This window comes from Euleptes europaea, chromosome 4, assembly GCF_029931775.1.
Source record: "Euleptes europaea isolate rEulEur1 chromosome 4, rEulEur1.hap1, whole genome shotgun sequence".
Taxonomy (NCBI): Eukaryota; Metazoa; Chordata; class Lepidosauria; order Squamata; family Sphaerodactylidae; genus Euleptes; species Euleptes europaea.
The window spans coordinates 47,864,205-47,884,554 of NC_079315.1; the positions used below are offsets into that span (position 1 = coordinate 47,864,205).

A 20,350-nucleotide genomic window follows, 5' to 3' on the forward strand; every position below is an offset into this window, starting at 1 on the left:
CCCTTCCCTGAAGGCCCTCATAGCCTCTCGCCTTTTCTTGCTTCCTTCTCTCCTTCCCACCCAACAACCAACCTACCTTAATCTGCCCCTCTGTCTTCAACTCCCCCCCTCCACTTAGGGGCCTCTACTTAGGAAAACTATGGCACAGTTGTGTGGTGCTGGCCACTGGGCCAGGCCAGCCTGCATTGTAGGGAACCCTCAAGGACTTGTGGCGGGCGGGCGGGGGGCATCACTTTCCACAGTATCTCCCTCCCCATACCATTTCCCTTCTCCTGGCAACCTTCATATCCTCTCCCCTTTTCCTGCCTCATTCTCACCTTCTCAGCCAACCTGTCTTTTTTCTACCTCCACCTCCAGCTGCATTTATTTATTCATTTATACCCTGCCTTTCTCCACAGGGGGGTCCAAAGCTGCTTACATTATTCTCCTCTCCAGTTTATCCTCACAACAACCCTGTGAGGTAGGTTAGACTGACCCAACATCACCTGGTGAACTTTCATGGCACACTGGTGATTTGAACCTGGGTCTCCCAGATCCTACTCTAAAGTTCTAACCGCTACACTACACTGGCTTTCATAGGGTGTCTGATGTTGAAGAGTAGCAAAGCCAGGCCTAGGTGAGTCATGCAAGTCAGGTGGTATCAAGTCACCCAATGGCTGCTGCAAGGACTGACCTTGATGAGTCCTCCCTCGAAGGCAAAAACAGATCTGGAAAGGGCCCTTCCCCTTCCCCTGCCTTTTACTGATATACCAAGCAAGCCTAAGATGCTATGGTGGCCAAGCAACAGCCCTTAAGGGCTTCCATTCTTAAAGCTTTATTGTTTGCTTTTTGTCTTTTTCTTTCAGATTTTTCTGCAAAGCTGGGGCATTTTGTCAGGTTTATAGAAAGATATGTCTTGTCCATTCATGGCTTCCATTACCAGATTTAGGTATGCTTAGATTTGGCAGACTTGGCTACTAGAATATACAAGTGGGAACCCTCAACAAAATGTTGCAGATTGTGGCTATGGAGGCATTGGGGTGGGGCCTCCATAGCCACTACCTTCAGTTGCCCTCTTTAAACTTTCCTGCCACAGTCTAACTGGTGAGTAGGAACAAAGAATCTCCCTGCCCCCCCCCCCGTGCTTCTCCCCCCGTGCTTCTCTTCAGTCTCACTGGTCAGAACCTGACGGGAAAGTTTAAAGGGGCAGCTGAGGCAGCAGCTATTGAGGCATGTGGGTGAGAAGGAGCTGCCTCGCTCATCTGCCTGCCTCCATAACCACTGGCTCTTTAAACTTTCCTGCCAATACCAGAAGTGTTTCAATGGCACTTGAAGAGAGGGACTATTAAATGGTGGCAGTGGGGGGGGAGGTGTTTGTATTTCTCACACATAATACTTTGCTGTCAGATCCACCACCACCACATGACTTTTTCTATATGTTGGGGGAGGTGTTAATATCTAAATCTGCCATTGCCATGCCAGGGTTGGCCCCAACTTATGACCCCAACAGTCGCAGAACTGGCACATTATCCACCGCAAAGCACTTGGGATGAGACTTCATCTGGGAAAGTGAGCAAAATGTGCCATCTATCTACACAACATCTGGTGGAAGATGCCATCAAGTCACAGCTGACTTGTGGCAACCCTGTAGGGCTTTAAAGGCAAGAGACGAACAGAGACGATTTTCCATGTAATAATAAAAATACCAGCACCCTGTTCCAGAAAACCTTTTCTAAAACTTCAATTATTCACACTTCCTGACTACTCAAGTTTACCATGTGCCTTCTCTCCCTCACTGCCCTTATTTTATGCTTTATCATCATGACACACTTAGTCATCTTGAATTGTGACACATTTAGGTTGCAACTCAAAGCATACTTTCTCAGAAGTAATTCCTATTGAAATCCTTGAAACTTTCTTCTGAATTAACATTACTGGATATTAATCTATTAATGAAACATAGAATGACCCTTGTTTACTCACCATGAAGGGTCCTTCTCTCTGAGGTAAGAAGGGCATCTTTAGATCTGGGTGGTTCTCGCTGCTTGCCCAGGGAGGCAGGAAAGAAAAAACCTCCGCTTCCTGTTCCACGTGCGGAAACCATCCCCTCAGTTTCTTTTCTTAACGAGCTAAAAAACCAACGGTGGAAAAACACAGGAAAACAGAACTAACGGACAACAAGGCACTGACTAGGAAACCTGAACAATAAGGGGTATAACAGTGAACTAAGCAGCAAGGAGAAAAATGTCAAGAGTAACTGGGTCTCCTAGTTGACCTACACGGTTCATTTCAGCATACGTTCTACCCTCATTTCAGTTTCTTCTTCTTTTCTTGTTCTTATTTTTAATAGATGCTTTCGGTCTATTTCTTCAGTTTTCTCATCCAGGTGGCGAAGATGCCCTTCTTACCTCAGAGAGAAGGACCCTTCACGGTGAGTAAACAAGGGTCATTCTCCACTGAGGGAAGGGCATCTTCAGATCTGGGACCTCCAAGAGCTGTCCCTTCATGGGTGGGTATGAACATTCGTTTGTCACCTGCTGAAGAATTCGCCTTCCGAAAGCCGCATCTGCAGAGGAAAAGGAATTTATTCTGTAGTGACGCACGAAGGTTGAGATTGACGACCATGTGGCCTCTTTACAGATGTCTTCTACAGAAGCTTGTCTTGTAAATGCTGCTGATGTAGCTGCACTGCACACAGAATGGGCTGTGATGCCCTCTAGAACTGGAATACGACTGGACGAGTATGCCTGGACGATGCATTTTCTGATGACCTGACTGATGGAAGACTTAAGACAACTTGTTACCTCTGCTGGCAGGTGCCAAATAAACAACGCTTTGGTCTTTCTAATGGGCTCCGTACGGGCGATGTAGATCTTCAATGCCCTGTGTACGTCTAAGGTGTGCCAGTCCTTCTCCTTCTGACAAGACGGTTTTGGACAAAAGGAAGGTAGGTGAAGCTCCTGATCTCAATGGAAGGGTGTATTAATCTTTGGAATAAAATTGGGGTCCGGACACAAAACGACTTTGTCTTTATGGAAGACACACAACCCGTTGATGGAGAGTGCTCCTAACTCAGAAACCCTGAGCGTCTTCATCCTGACCAGTGACAGCAGGGCTCTTGGAGAGGCTCGAAGGGTGCCTTGGTCAAGGCAGACAACACAACGTGTAGACGCCAAGTTGGGAATCTGTGCACTGTGACTGGCGAAAGTTGAGTCGCTCTCTTCAGGAATGCTCTGATGTGGGGGTGATGAGCTAATTCAAACCCATCTAAAAGAGGAATCACCGTAGCAATAGCGGCTACTTGACATTTCAAGGTGGCTGCCCTGAGATTCTTTTTAAGACCGTCTTGTAGGAAGGACAGAATCTGAGTAGTCTGAGGATGGATAGGGTCTATAGACTTCCTCCTGCACCACCTGATGAAGGCCTTCCATGAACAATTATATATTCTCCTTGTGGAGGAACGTCGTGCTTCCATTATAGTGGCCACTACATCTGTGCTGTACCCTGCCTCTAGGAACCGCTTCCTTTCAAGAGCCAGGCAGTCAGCCTGTATCATCCTGGATCTGGATGGTAGAGAAGGCCCTGGGATAGAAGCTGTGGATGTTTCGGCAGCATCCACAGTTCGCAGATGGAGAGCTCCTTCAGCACTGGGTCCTCAGCCTGGTTCTGTTGTTGACTAAGATCCAGAACTGACAAGGCCTTAGACAAAAGGGACTGGTAGTCTTCGCTAGAAAACAGTCTGGTCTTTTGATTGTCAATGGGAGATGCCTCTTCATCAGAACTCCCCTTCTTCCCTATCTTTCACATCTGAACCCTGTAAGGAGTCAGAGAATTCAGGTTGTCCATAATCCGTACCAACCTGTCCACCAGCCTTTCTAGCTGCTTTAGTCAACCAAGGGCTACTATGAACCTCCTGGCCCTGCTCCCCTTCCCCTCTAAGGCTAGGGTGCCCAGAAATCTCCTGCTGAATGGCACTGTTCAGGGAAGCCTGAGAGGCAGCACGAGTCATGGAGGAAGAAGCCTGCGAACCCTGCAAGTGGTCTCTAAGAGCTCTCCCTACAACGTCATAAATCTCCTTGTTGGAGAAGTTGTCTATTTCCAAGAATGAGTTAGAGGGGCAGGCTACTGACCGCAGTTCTCCGTGAAACATCCCGATGTCCCTGCGCTCTGTCAAAGTCGGCTTGACGGAGAGCTTCAGCGGTCTCTTCAGGAGCCGGCGCCATTTTCGTGCCTTTTTCTCACGGCCCTCCTTGCCACCTTCTTTTGGCCGCTCCCACTTCTTCCGAGGGCTCCTGATCGGCAAAACTGTGTCTGTGGCTGCCGGATGGGTTAGGATCATCGTCCTGATCAGCTGTGAGTTGCCCATCATCATGGTCTCCTTCGGAAAGGAAATCATCCTCCCACCTTGAGTCAGCGTCAGCCACCTTTTTTTTTTTTTTTGGAATAAGGAATAAAGCGGTCAAACACTGGTGAAATTGGGAGGGATTAGCGAGGGAGGGGGGCAACAACAGTAAGGTAGACACACAGAGAGGAAAGGCTAGGAGAAAAAATGAAGGAAAAGAATTGAAGCTACAGATGATAAAGCTGTGCAGAGCTGCTCGCAAGCTTGCACTCCCCGGCGAAGGCAGGAAGAGAAACGGAGGGGATGGTTCCCCTGCGTGGAACAGGAAGCAGAAGTTTTTTTCTTTCCTGCCTCCCCAGGCAAGCAGCGAGAACCACCCAGATCCGAAGATGTCCTTGTTTCAGTGGAGAACTATGGATGAACAACAAAATCTTTAATTTTGATTATGCAGACAGATGCACACAAACTATGTGTAGCAGAGTGTTGGACTAGGATCTGGGAGATCTGGGTTCAAATCCCTACCATGCAATAGAAGCATGCTGAGTGACCTTGGGCCAGTCACACACACTTAGATTAACCTACCTTTCACGGTTGTTGCAAAGATAAAACAGAGGCGAGGACAAAAAATGTATTACATTTTGGGTCCATACTGGGGAGAAAAGCAGGGTATAAATGAAGTATATAAATAAATTTATTTACAAGAACTGGATCTTTTTCAGAACTTACAGTGCCATCCTGAACAGTTACACTTTTCTAAGCCCACTGAAGTCAAGGATGTAACTCCACTTAGGATGTGTGTGTGCATTATGTGCCGTCAAGTTGCTTCCGACTTATGGCAGCACTATGAATTAATGTCCTCCAAAACATTCTATCGTTAACAGCCTTGCTCAGGTCTTTCCAACTGAGGGCCATGGCTTCCTTTACTGAGTCAATCAATCCCATGTTGGGTCTTCCTCTTTTCCTGCTGCCTTCAACTTTTTCTAGCATCCTTAGGATGGCATTGTTGATTTCTCTGTGCATGAGTGAACCTTTGCTAAGACCCCTGGAGAGGTATTAAGGAGGTATTAAGACCTGTTTGGAGAAGACAGAGATGGACTTTATTCATGAAGGAGGAGCTGATCAGTCCAAACCAGAATGCAAATGTTGGATGCTAAAAGGCAGGGAGCTGTTCATGGAAGTTATGGTTTCCATGCCTCCCCAGCCTACTAAGGCCAAGTATGGGACTCAGTCTGTGCCAGACACAGCATTCAGTGCACAGAGAATTTGGGAAAGAGGAGGAATAAAATAATTTAGAATCACCTCCTGCTAGTACTCTGCTTATCATCTATAAACCGTTTTTTTACCACTCAAGCGCAAAGATATCCAGTGTGTCTCATTTTTTGATTAAAAAGATATCTGAGAACACAACCTGTGTTAGGTATCACAAAAGGTAAGTGAAAAAAATCTACCATACTTCTTAATATGGTAAGACTCTTTTTCAGAAGCATAATTCTAATTATATGGGTTAATTTTATATTCACTGTGTTGCCCTACATAATACTACATAAACCAAAACTCTTATTTTCTCTACCTTTCCTGAAGTGTTATTGTGATAAACTGCAGCGTTTGCATTTTCAGAGAAAATGTAAGCAGGATTTTCAACATTTTTTTCCGCCACAATGTCTAGTGTTTTCTATTCTTTTCCCACACTGACTTAAAAGAATCTCATTTTAAAAGAACCTGTGTTACTATGGTTGAAATGGGGTATGAGCATACCGCTCAACATAGCTGCTCTTTCCCCCCACCCACCCCCACCCCTTTTCTTTGAAGAACAGCATGTCACCAGAGGCTTGAAAAATTGTCTTTGGTCTCTCAATGTGCCATAATATTTCTGACCTGCCAATAAAATGGATACAGCAAGAAAAAGACTTTTCCGGTACCTTGTATGATTTGTGTGGCTCCTTCACACTCTATTCCTCTCACTGTAAACTATGTGCGGTGTGATGAAGTTTGAAAGAAAAACTGCTAGACCTTTGGGTTAAAAAAAACACTGTGCAGGAGAAATGAATCTGCTGCCACCAGGATCTCTGGAGATGCCAGGCAGGAAATCTGATACCCAGGACAAGCAAGAGTCCAACCTAGATCTGTGGGCATCAATAAGGGTCTCTCAAACTTACACAATGGAAAATTTGGGAGTCAATCAGATTTTGTACCCTTCGGAAAAAAACACATATAGGACAGAACTGTATATTGGTTACCACCTCCCTGTTAGAAGTGTGTAAAGTAGTTCTTAGAAGACATCTATGTGCGTAGTAGCCTCCAGGCCTTTGTGTTGCAGCAGCTGTGAGTCAGACAATGTATAGTAGGAGCGATGCAGTCCTCAAACCATTTGAACAAGCAATAGTTTAAGCTTTGATCCTGAGGCATTTAATTGAAAGTAAGTTATATTGAAAGCAATGGTTTCTAGAGTCAGGATACAAACCACTGAACTCCACATCTGCTAGCCACAACATTTACGGACTGTGTCAGGGTCAGTACAGTACCCTGCATTCCTTTCTTTATTACTAATATTCCAGAATTCTTTTCTCCCTTATTCTTTGTAGGAATTTTATCTTCTTTGAGAAGAATTCCTGCCTGGTATCAACCCATGCAGGAGCCTATAAATTGCCATTTGCTAAGATGCTGATTAATCTTTATTTGACCAACTAACAATTTATGCTTGATAAGGAAATGGTAGAAAAAAATAGTTACAGTTAAGGTTTTGCTAAAGAAAAAAGTCCAGCAGAAGAATCTATCCCTCTTCACTAGCTAGTGTGTATTTTCAAAGACTCACAAAAGTATCTATCTAATAAATGAAACAAATAAAGTGTGTAGAAACCAAGTAACACGAGATCTCTTTTTTGTAGAATTCGGTATCTCACTTGCATTTCTATCTTACACAGGTAAATTCTAGCTTGCATCTTAAGACAAATTAATATTTTGCCAGATAGGTGAAGCCAAGTATCTATTTCTGCATGAAGATACATGTGTGACAATCAAGGCTGTCATTCAATTAAAGATTGTTTATTTGATTACTCCCCTGCCTTGGAACAAACTGAATTTAAATAAACCTCCATTTACCAAAACCTCAATACAGCAGTTAGAAGAAAGGTCTACTTTTACCATTTTCTAATTGATATTTTCTTTTTCATTTCTTTTTCATATTACATTCATTTCATATCTTATTACTGTAAAATACAAGAACTAAAATAGACTTGTTGACCTTAATTCCATTCATTAAAATAGGTGCCATTAATTAATAAAAGAAAATTTGGGTTAATTAATCTACTAATTAAATAAAATGTTTCTTCCGTAACAGAAAACCTCAGCAGAAAATTCTTGACTATGTGTCTAAGTATTTATCTTGGCAAAGGCAATAATTTCCATACTTAAGAATCTGATATGACTTCACTAAGAACACTCATGACTTTTAAAATCACCCTAATTCCGACCTAGCTACATTTACACACTGAGAACAATACTACGCAGGTCTTCTCAGAGGTAAGCCCCATGTTATTTAGGGGGTTTACTCCCAGAGAAGTGTCCTTAGGAGTGCAGCCATTGTCAGGTAACTTCTAGCTTGGATTAATGGCATGCACTTTACGTGGGACTTCCTTTGAAAAGTCTTGGAAATGTCAACAGATTAAAAATGTAGTGTTCCACCACTTCCCATTCAGTTTCAATTCATAGTGCTTTTTCTGACTTCTTCAATCCTGAACAGTTAAGGACCAGGAAACCTGAAGAGCTGTCTTCTCCAACATGAGCTTATGTGGATGCTGAGGTCACATCTGCTTTGTGTGCCACTGCCATGAAGGGTTCAGTGGCTGACCATGTCTGACAGGGCCTTTTTGGGTGGCAACACTGAGATAGTGAAATTCCATCCCTTCTGTAAGGCATCACCCCTTCTGATTTTAGAAGGAAACTAAAACTTTTCTCTTCCACGAGGTTTTTGGATTAATTTTTTCTCCTTAAAGGATTAGTGCTTTTGCTATCTGGACTACTGTGACACTTTTTCTGTTTTGCTGATTATATTTAAGTAAGTATGGTTTGTTTTCCTCGGATTCCTGGGTGTTTATTTGACATATTTGTTTGTTTGCGTGATCTGGATTTTACAGTATTTCAACTGCACATAGCACTGAGATTCTATTATGCAATAAACTAGCTTGGGTATTCAGTATCATGAAGTTGAGAAATAATTCTTTGGGACCAATTCCATATCGCACTGTAACACAACATTGACACAAGCTAGGCTACAATGCTAGCAGAACAAAACAACGTGCTGATATGGAAGTAAGCAAAAGAAGAAAAACAGCAACGTGAACCATCAATGTAATGTAATACAACAAATTAATGTTATACAACAAATAGAATTACAAGCAACACACAGTTGTTTAATGCGGACTCTAAATCCCTATTAACTCTGTATATCAATAAACTGTTCTACAAACGCTTGTCAATTAAGTACAACAATGTTTGGGATAGAAAACATCTATATGCCACATAAACAACGACCAAACAAGCATTTGTAGAACAGTTTATTGATATACAGAGTTAATAGGGATTTAGAGTCCGCATTAAACAACTGTGTGTTGCATGTAATTCTATTTGTTGTATTACATTAATTATATTGGTGGTTCACGTTGCTGTTTTTCTTCTTAGGCTACAATGCTAAGCAGACCTATTTGGAAGTGAAGTTCCACTTAAATCAGTGGCGCCTGCTACAAGCAAATATACTTAGGATTGGAGCATCAGTGTTTGTGACCATGCAGCCCATAGGAAGTGCAGAAGGCTTCAGCGGTATAAACTCCAGGTAAGAAACCAACACTACTTAGATTATACTTTCAAAGACCATTTTCTCAGAATGTCACCAACACAACAAAAAGTGATTGTTTTCTGTCTATTTATGTCATTCATATCAATTTCATATATATTCCCAATGCAAGTGCTGCCCCATTAAAACTGTCAGGGTTAGTGTTGATCATGTGTTACTCAAGAGTTGAATTCAGTCACAGGCACAAATTCTCACACGACTGGGGCTACCACCCACAATCTGGCTCAGCTGCATGAATGTAATACTGGCTCCTGCTAGTAGTTCGCAGTTTTAAGAAACATCCATGCATCATTTTAGAAAGGGGCAAGAAAACAGTGTTCCCATACATTCCTGTGCATCCCAATGTGGCAGCAGTAGCAAGCAGCACACAAATGTGCAGGAAGAGCATCCGCACATACCCCATTCTTTTGCCACTTTTTTTCAGGCTTGAAGGGGAAGGCCAGAACATTTCCCATTGATTTCCTACTTCCCATGTGTGGAAAAATCCCCGTGGAATTAGCCATGGTTCTTTGGCATCTAGGAGTGCAGAAGACTGCTTCCCTGAAAATCTCCCTGGCGGGACTAAAATGAGATTCTGCCAAGGCCGAACAGCTAGATTTGAGTTCAGTAGCACCTCAGAGACCAACAATGTTTTCGAGGTATGAGAGTCAAAGCTCCCTTCATCAGACCTCTCAAAAGCTCATACCATGAAAATCTTGTTGGTCTGTGAGGGGCTACTCGACTCGAATCTAGCTGTTGTACTGCAGACCAACACAGCTGCCCTCTGAAACTACCAAGGCCGAGTGTCAGATTACTAGATTATCTGAGTAACTACAACCAGAGACTCTGGAACTGCTAAGTTCTGTTAGAAATAAAGGCTGTGCAACCCTCTACACCCACAAAAAGTGACATTTTGGACATGCAGAAATCAAAGCCAATGCAGGCTTAGGGACTGTTTTATGACTATCCTCTTCTGGGCTTCTTCAAGCTAAAAAAGCCACAGCAGTCCCTTTCCTCCTCCTTTTCTCTCAGACCCCAAAGATGTGCTATGAATGAAGGCCAAGTCCCTTTGCAGAGCACTACCTGTCGATGAGGCAGATCCTGCAGTTGCTGCGGTCGTCATGGACTGCGGGGGGCTGCTGCTCTCCAGCAGTAAGCAGGAACCATTGGCACTGTTCTCTTTCTTCACGTACATTTCTGTGGCAGTCGGCAAAGGGATGGGGTGGCTGATGCCCAGTTCTTCCTCTTGAGCTTGCTGCCTTCTCAGGGCCACCTGCAAACAAGAAGATTTCAGCAGTGCTGGCTCTCTATCTTGAAAGGGGGGAAATAACTCAAATGACAAAAGATGACAGAAACGCCTGGCCTCAAATCTCCATCTTAAACAGCTTGGAAGAGTTAAGGCAAGGACATAGCAGAGAGTGGAAGTGCAGAGGCCTGTACAAAACCCTCCCTAATTTATGCTCACCTGACCTTGGAAACTTCACTAAATCACTGAAAAGAGTTGTTGAAAGGAATCCTGAATCACACCAGTAATTATGGCACATCCAGGTTCTTGGAAAACAACAGAGTCAAATAAATACTGCAATATTCTGTCATTCAGCTAACTGTGTAAAAAAGGAATTGTTCAGGAGGGAATTTCTATAAAGGAAGTAAGGCTGTAATATATTGGGTGCTTTTATACAGGAAAAAAGGACTTCAGTCTGTCTATTATCTTGCTCTTCCTGCATTGTTTTCTACTTTTGTAAGTCAATTTTTTGCACTGTTTATGACATATATCTGATTCTTGTTTGTTGGATGTCTCTTGCTATTTGACTGTAATACATCAGGATGGATCCAACTATCCTCCAAGCAGCCTTTCTCCAGACCAAGGGAGCCTTCCTGCAACTTCCAATGTACCCGTGAACACATGAAGCTGCCTTATACTGAATCAAATCCTTGGTCCATCAGTCAGTATTGCCTACTCAGACCGGCAGCAGCTCTCCAGGGGCTCAGGTGGAGGTCTCTCACATCACCTACTTGCTTAGTCCCTTTAACTGGAGATGCCGGGGATTGACCTTGGGACCTCTGCATGCCAAGCAGATGGTCTACCACTGAGTCACAGCCCCACCCCAAATGTAATCTCCTTAGACTGGAGGAAGGCTTCAAACTTGAGACAAAAGGAAAGATGGGGGTATAAATAGTTTAATAAATAAACAAATAAAATTTGCTCAGTGTAGGGTAGGATATGGGTCGGATCCACCCCACTGTATAATCCATCTCAACAAGAAAGTCAGGCTATAAATAAAAAAAATAAAAATGAATGTTTACGTATTTATTTACTTCACTTACACCCCACCTTTCTCCCCAGTGGGGACCCTAGGCAGCTTACATTACCATTCTCAGAATAACCAAGTGAGGTATGTTATCCTGAGAGTATGTGACTGACCCAAGGTCACCCAGCAAGCTTCCATGGCAGGGTGGGGATTTGAAATGGGGACTCCCAGATCCTAATCCAACAACAAGCTAGTTAACAAACCAGGTACAAGCAGTGGCTCAGAATCCTGGTTTAGCGACCATCAAATAGCCACTGCTGACAGGTCTAACCTCCATGAAATTGCCTAGCACTTTTTTAAAGCCAAAAATATATGCCATGACAACAAAAACTCTACAAAAACGATGTTACTTTCAGCTCTTACAGTGTGTGGGGAGAAATCATAACCCTTGTTTTGGCCATGATTGAAACAGTCAAATTTCTAAGTAGACTTCTGTTTCAGCACCTTGCATTCCATTTGTAGAACCAAAATGTTTGAGGATGGCTACTCTCAAGTTTCTATTGGAATGACCGTGGAGATTAAAATGTTCAAACACAGGCTTAGGACAGGGTTCTTTATATCTGACTTGGCAGTTGTCTTCATGTACTCATATAATCATTTTATTTGCTCTTTTCTGCACCTTTTCCACAGCATATTTGAGGGGGCATGACAAGAACTCAAATGAATCTTCACCAGAGATTTCTATAAAGGCATCATGATCGCAGCAGTTCTATTTTCAATGACTTTCCTACTGATTCCCAACATTCGGTTTGTCTTTTTCACTGCTGCTACAAACTGATCTGATGTTTTCATGGAACTGTCTGCCATCATCTGATTGGTAGTCACAGCCAGACCCTATTGGCACGCATGTAGTTATAAATGTCTCAGTCTGCACTTGAATATATTTTACTGGCATACTTTGTGTCTGAAAGTTGCCTACTGTCAATTTACCATTTGCAATTGCCATTATTTACATACTATGATTTATACATCATGATAAATGGCATTAAAATAGTGTCTAGTTCACACAAAAACCCACAGCCCAACATGCCTACAGCTAACAAACATGTTTTAAGAGCATCACAGAAGCATACTTTACAGAAGTTAAGCCACAACTCCATAGTTCTTGGGAAAACACCCCCGTGTTCCTATATACAATTTCTCCAGCAAGTCAGATGAAGAAACTGGCTTCCCTTGTTCAAAGGGCATATTCCAGAGTGGCACCTGGGGAAGGGTAGGCTCGATACTTTTATAAATGAGATTATTTTCACTTCTGTCAGTTACACAGAACCAAAGCATTTGTGCCACAGCAGGGGAGCAGCCTGGAAGATGCAGCCAGCCCCAGCAGTAGTAAAAGAACATGCCGTACTTGATTGGATACATTTGCAAGAAGCCTGGGTTTTGAAAAGTGCTACGCTTGCACAAATTTGCGCACTACAACTGAAAACTGCAGAGGAGAACACTATCACCAGAACAAGAATTCTTCTTCAAAATGCAAGAATCACCTCAACAAGAACTACATGCTTTCTTTAGCTGTGCATTGCTCCCATGGTGCAAACAGAGCAGCAAGTCTAAAGAAAACCTCCATTTTGAATCATTCAAGCAAGCGTCTGCAAAGGGCAATTTCTCCCCAGATTCCACTTTTTTTTTATAAGACACCTATACCTTTAGCAGTTATAGGATAGCCACAGTCAAGTAATGATAGCAAAAACAAGGTGCATGTTGCTGTTAAACAGCAGGAAAAAAAGGCATCCCAAATAAATATGCTAAATAAATAAATAACATTTTAACTGGATATGTCAGAGACTGAACCCTGAGATCTTCTGCACAAAAAGCAGATACTCTACCACCAAGCCATATCCTCTGATGCATGTTAGGAGCAACACTGAGGAGGCAGAGCCTGTGAAATGATTAACCAATCAAGGTCTATACTAAAATACAAGAAGGGTCCCTCATGAGATGTCCCACTCATAATCTTAAAATGCTTATATACAGAGCTTGGGAAACAATGAGGAACTGGAAATGACTGCACAGAACCTAAGTATTAATAGGCATTGCTGAGAAAAGGTGGGATGATTTTTGTGACTGGAATATAGTAACTGAGGGGTAACTCTTCAACAGGAATAGACACAGCATTACCTATTAAACATGTATACAGCTGTATAGAAAACCAGGAGAGTAAATGTGATATAGATGAGCACATGGATCCTGCCTGAGGCAGCTGACAATTAAAATAATAAAGTATAAAAACAAACAAGCCACTAAAACAATCTCAGGGACATAAAACCAGCATAAAACTATCCATAAAAAAACTCAGACCAGCAGCATGTCATAAAACAACTTGAAGAATAACCCCCTAATTAAAAATTTGGGTTAAAAGAAATGTTTTGGTCTGGCGCCTAAGTCAGCAAGGTAGGTGCCAGGTGAGCCTCAAGAGAGAGGACATTCCATAGATGAGGTGCCACCACAGAAAATGCCATCTTCAATCACCACCAGCTTCATCCCTGAAGACTGGGTCACAGAGAGCAGTTGGGAGGTAGTTCTTAACTGGAGGGCTAGATTAGAGTCTGCTCTAGGCTGGCAAATCAGGTGAGGGACATGGGTAATGTCATCCTAAAAAAGGTTGCAGGTATTGTTACTCAATCACAACAGTATTTCAAGATAAGAGGTAATCATATTAGGAGATTTTGGTTTTGTCTTCTCTTGTAAAAGTAATGGTGCCCGACTGGCCCAGAATAGTATAAATTATGAAGGAAAACATACTTTTCAAAACAGATCATGAGGTGCTAAGGGAATACTTTCAGCATTTATGCAACAGGGGCCGAAAGAACAGCTTTTCAGAGGACTTTGCTGATGATCTTTCAAGGTGAAGTAATGCAGGTTGGACGTGGGCAAATGTAGTTCCTGTCTTTAAAAAGGAACTAGGACACTGATGCCCTGACCTGGATGGCCCAGGCTAGCCTGATCTCGTCAGATCTCAGAAGCTAAGCAGGGTCAGCCCTGGTTAGTATTTGGATGGGAGACCACCAAGGAATACCAGGGTTGCTGTGCAGAGGAAGGCACTGGCAAACCACCTCTGTTAGTCTCTTGCCATGAAAACCCCATAAGGGGTCACCATAAGTCGGCTGCGACTTGATGGCACTTTACACACACACACAGGACACTGCTGGCCAGTTAACCTAGAGTGATACTGGAACAGATTATAAAACAAACCATTGGTAAATATCTAGTAAACAATGCAGTGATTATTAGAAGTCAGTACGGATTTGGGAGCCAGTGTGGTATAGTGAGACAGACGGACTCAGCTTGGGGAGATCCAGGTTCAAACCTCATTTAGCCAGAAAGCTCACTGGGTAACCTTTGGCTAGTCACTCTCTCACAGCCTAAGCTACCTTGAAGGGTTCCTGCGGGGTTAAAAGGAGAATGATATATGCTTCTCTGAGTGCCCTGGAAGACAGGTAGGATAGAAACATACTAAATAAATTGAAGAAACGGTTTTAGTGGTGTGCAGCAAGGTTCTTTCCTGGTGCTAGTACTGTTTAACATGTTGATTAATTATTTGGATAGAGGTGTGGAAGGAATTCTTATTACATTTGTAGAAGATACAAAACTGAAAGGAACAGTTAACACCTTAGAAGTTGGATACAAAAATGAAAAAGACCATGAGTGGTGGTAAGATTGGCCTGAGATTAATACAATGAAGCTTTTTTGGTGTGTGTCATCAAGTCACAGCTGACTTATGGTGATCCCCATAGGGTTATCAAGACAAGAGACCTCCAAAGGTGACTTGCCATTGCCTGCCTCTACATCGTGACCCTGGACTTCCATGGCGGTCTCCCATTCAAATATGAACCAGAGCCAACCCTGCTTAGCTTATGATATCTGATGAGTTCAGGCTAGCCTGGGGCTATCCAGGGGAGGGATAAATTTGTAGGAATAAATTTAAGGTTTAAAAATCTGTTGCTTGCCCTTGACCCACGTGTTTTTAGAAAATGGGAGAGCCAGGTGGGGCTTTCTGAGATTTTAGTGTTTGTGGTATAATGCAGACAGTGGCTTTATATAAAGCACTTCACCTATGCAATTAGTAGAGTGATGTTCTAAAAACACAGTGGGACATGAATGATTCTGACTAAACACGATTCGACAGTTCATGCACCTGAACTGTCTCTTCTGCTGAAATCATCAAATCTTTCCTGTTTCAATATATTTCTTACAATTTAGGTGGAAGTTGATAACTTACATCACTACAACAAATTTTGTTCGCTTTTCAGAAATCATTTATGTTCCTATCAAAATGTGGCCAGAATTTTTCTCTTGCTGTTCACATATCCAGGGAGCTTTCCACAGCCCTTCAGCACTAACTGTCATTTTAACAAGTAACAATACAGGTTAAAAATGGCTGGGCTCATGACAGAAGGATTCATGTAAACCAGGAGGTGAAGCATTTTTTCCTTTTCCTTTCTCATAAGTGTGCTAGATGCCTGCGAAGAGAAGACAGATACTGCCAGATGAGAGTTTCTTAGCTAGCTCAATATGTATATTTTTAAACAATATGCTAATTTTAAGATATCCCATTAAACAGAGCTTTTGCCTGAAATGCTGAAGATGTACCATCAGAGTTATGCATAACCTCACTCCCTGACATTTTGTGGTTGGCTCCACCTCCCATGACAGCTATTTTGCAGTTGTACCCACCACCCTATGTCAGAATTCTAAAGGTGCCTGTACCCTGAAAAAGCCTTGGGGACCCCTGAACAGGAACCTGAAAACAATGCACATTCAGTTTCAATAAACTGTGATTAAGGGGGCATATGATAGCAGTCTTCTTATATCTGAAGAGCTGTTAGTCAGAAGACGGTACAGTCTGGTTCTGATGCTCCTGAATACCAATAAGAACATTACAGGAAAAGCAACTTAATTTAAACATTAGAAAGAGGGCTCTAATGTTAAGATCTGTTGAACAGTAGAACAAAGTGCATCGGGGTGATGATCTCCTTGCTGCAATAGATTTTTAAATAGAGGCTGGTTCGAGATTTGGCAGGGTGCTAACTAGAGATGCCCAGTACCAGCTAGGGGTTGAACTCCGTTGGGAGCCCTTCCTACTCTGCAATTCCATGAACAAGGAGAAAAAAACCCTACTATTATTTACCAGAGGGTTACTTTCGTCTTACTGAAATGCAGGGCACTGAAGATAACTAGAGTTCAACCTGGTTACATGAGCCAAGGCTGTGACCTAGGGAAGATGGGACCTCAAGACTGCCATGAGAGCTACACCTTTTGAAAGACCAGGAAGGAATGCTCAGACCCTTTTCAGGAGCAGATGCAAGAGTCTCATTGCTGCTGGTGTTTTTGCACACAGTCTTCAGCAAACGCAGCCACGTAACTAAGAATCAGTAGCTGGGCCTTGACTCGCATTCTCCCCGTCTCCCTAGCCTTTCCCATCTCCACTTCACTGTTCCATGACAATTCCTGTCCTCTCTTCCCCAAACCTGCCTTGCCCATCTACAGAGCACAAGCCCTTGAACAGCAGATGCCATGATCTTCTGGTTTGGGCTTTAGGATTACAGCTTCTTTATCATTCCCACCTACGTGCAGGAGTAAAAATTCACCATGGTCTTGTTTCCCAAATCCCTTTAGCAAAAGTGTAATCTGAAAAGAAAAACACCATCATTATTAAAAATGCATACAGTCCAGTTGGAGATCAAATTCTGGTAGCAGGTACGCTGTCAAGAAGCATCCCTATGCGTGAGGAGTTTTTGGGAGAGATTAACAAAAACCAGCTCCACAAATCAACTCAAGTGATTTTCTCCTGATTGTGCTACAACTTGCACGCTTATTTTAAAAAAGATTTAATCGGTACACAGATCTTTTAAAAAATTTTTAACACAGGGAATTTTAGTCAGAATAGATTTCGTGCTCCTGGTTAGCCCTGCTGAGGAAGACTGCAGTTAAACTTCTGAACTCTTCTGGAAGATTGAGAAGAGGTTCTCACAGGCTACCGGATTGCTGGATTGCTGCTGGAACCTGCGGATACCTCCAGTCACTCAGTGCTGGAAGGTCCCCCAGGGATTAGCAGAAGAAACAGCCTGGTGGGGGGCGGGGATGTTCTGGAGAAGGGAGGAACTGTCTTGGGTGGAAGGTCCTATACTGAAATCAAAACAATCTCGGCAAGGGAGCCAAACAACCAGAAAGACCAGGAATGCACTTTCTATTCGAGGTGTAGTGCCGCCAGTACAGAAAATTCACAGTGGGTTGCTGTGTTAGTCAGTCTGCAGTAGTAGAAAAGAACAAGAGTCCAGTAGCACCTTAAAGACTAACAAGAATATTTTCTGGTAGGGTGTGAGCTTTCGTGAGCCACAGCCGTGTTAGTCAGTCTGCAGTAGTACAAAAGGGCCAGAGTCCAATAGCACCTGAAAGACTAACAAGAATCTATTTTCTGGCAGGGTATGAGCTTTCGTGAGCCACAGCTCACTTCTTCAGATACAGCTAAAATGTGAATCCATCTGCCTTTAAGTCGAGGAGAGTGAATTCAGACAAGCATTAGTATGTAACATTTACATACTGTTAACATTTACATTACTAATGCTTGTCTGAATTCACTCTCCTCGACTTAAAGGCAGATGGATTCACATTCTAGCTGTATCTGAAGAAGTGAGCTGTGGCTCACGAAAGCTCATACCCTGCCAGAAAATATTCTTGTTAGTCTTTACGGTGCTTTACTTGTTAGTCTTTTCTGCCAGTACAGAAAGTAAGTCTCGGCAATAACCGCAGGTTGCGCGGAAAGAGCCAGAGGCGCGCACTGGAGCCAGAGAGCAACAGGCCACCATCGCGACGTCGGGTTGGGGGGGATGATGCTGGGACGCGAGTTGCAAGCGGCCACCTCGAGCCCCGACCCCGGGCGAGCCGCTGAGCCGTTCCCGGGCGGACCCCCCCCCCCGCCAAAGCCCGGGCCTGAGCCGGTGGGGCCACCGCCACGACGGCCTTTGCCCAGCCGCTGGCCGCAGCCTCCCCGGGCCCAGCGGCTCTTCCCCCGGGGCGGCTCACCTGGGCGGCCATCACCCGCTGCCTCTCGGCGATCAGGCTGCACTTCTTGCACTGGCAGTCGCGCCACAGGCAGAAGCGCTTGTGGCCCTTGAGCGGCGACGAGTAGCCGTGGTTCCTGCAGCGCGCGCACTTGGGCAGGCGCGGCGCCTTCTTGCCGCTGGCCCCGCCGCCGCCGCCGCCGCCCGCCGCCCGGGCCGCCGCCGCCGCCTTGCCCCCCGACGCCTCGCCCGCCGCCGCCGCCTTGCCGAAGGAGGCCTCCTCGTTGGGCATGCTGGCCCGGCCGCGAGGAAGGAAGGGAGGGAGGGAGCGAGGGAGGAAGGGGGCCGCGGCTCCGCGGCGGCCAGGGAGCTTTCCACGGGGGGGCCGACCCCCCAGCACGTGGCCGAGAGGCGGGCGGCGCAGGCTCCTCCCCCCCCCAAGCCTCCCCGGGGCGCCGCGCCGTCGGGGCCGAGCCGTGCTGCTGCCCCCCCCCCCGCGCCTGCCCTTGCAGCCCCGCGCCAGCGTGCAACGATCCGGCGGGAGTGTGTGCAAAGTGCCTTCAAACTGCAGCCGACTTAGGGCAACTCCTTTTTCGGGGGTTTTCGTGGCAAGGAACGAACAGAGGTGGTTTGCCAGGGCCGTCCTCTGCACAGCAACCCTGGGCTTCCTTGGAGGTCTCCCATCCCAATACTAACCAGGGCTGACCCTGCTTAGCTTCTGAGATCAGGCTAGCCTGGGCCATCTGGCAGGAGAGCAGGAGTCGAACTGCTGGCCAGGAGAAGGGGCGGCCGGGGCCCCTCTGGGCGGCTCTAACGGGTAGGCGGGCAGGCGGGCAGCAGCGCTCCAGGGCCCCAGACAGAGGCCGTTCAGACCCCGGAGCCTTTGGGCTGCAGAGTCAGGCCAGACAGTGCACCTGGGATCCTCGCTGCGCGTGCGAAGGGGAGGCTTCGGTCCCAAGTCCCATCCATCCCCCCAAAGCCGATGCGGGTTAACACACCAGAAGCGGCTTTATGCTGCGAGACACCGCTGATCTGTCCCAGGCAGCCTTGCCTGCTCCTGACTGGCGGCAGTTTTCCCACGGCCTGCTGCCTGGCTCGTTTTAACTGGAGAAAGCAGGGATTGAACCTGGGACCTTCGTCATGCTGCGCGAACGCCCTGCCACTGTACCGCAGCCCAGGGTTCAAATCAACTAGAGAAGGATCCCAGCAATCCAGGCCTGCTTTCTATTACAACATCGGTGCAAGGGAGGGAAGCCTTGCCGGTGATTGAAACAGACCAGATCGTTTTAAGGCACCTTCACACAGCCCAAATAATGCACTTTCAATGCACTTTGAAGGTGGGGTTTACTGTGTGAACGGGCAAAATCCACTTGCAAACGATCGATCGTTAAGGTGCGGTGAAAGTGGATTGAAAGTGCATTATTTGGGCTGTGTGAAAGTGGATTACAATTTCCCTGTAAATAGATGTTGAACCCTAGCAAAGCAGACTGTGTGAACCCTCACCAAGAGCAGCAGTCTCCCTTTCAAACCACCTTCGGCTCTGGAAAACTACATAGTGTGTCTCCAGTCAATGAATCAAGTGTACATTCTCTGCGCAATGAAATCATTGTCTGGAAAGGAAAATTGTCTTTTAGCCTCTGACATTAAAATTAAACAAAAACTTGTGAATATGGTTAATGTAGCATGGAACACAAGAAACAACCACATTAATGTGGATAATAATTCCTAGATATGTGGCTATTTGATTCAAATGATCTGCAGGATGCTCACCTTCCAGGGAAGAGATGCAGTTATTAAAGAAGCATCCAATCACTCCTGGTTGTATTTCTTTTTGGTTCTAGAAATCTCCTGCGGGGATGGAGTCCTCCCCCACACTAGAAAATGGTTA

The 20,350-nt window shown here is 44.8% G+C and overlaps 1 protein-coding gene across 1 annotated transcript in view; it reads right to left on the reverse strand.

Moving 5' to 3' along the window:
• DMRT1 (doublesex and mab-3 related transcription factor 1) overlaps positions 1-20,350 on the reverse strand; it is an 88,878-nt gene that overhangs the window by 61,242 nt on the left and 7,286 nt on the right. The window contains exons 3-4 of the mRNA XM_056848976.1: positions 18,485-18,665; positions 10,233-10,422 (exon numbers count right to left, since the gene is read on the reverse strand). Coding sequence (XP_056704954.1) covers positions 10,233-10,422; positions 18,485-18,665 — 371 coding nt within the window. The remainder of the gene's footprint in view (positions 1-10,232; positions 10,423-18,484; positions 18,666-20,350) is intronic.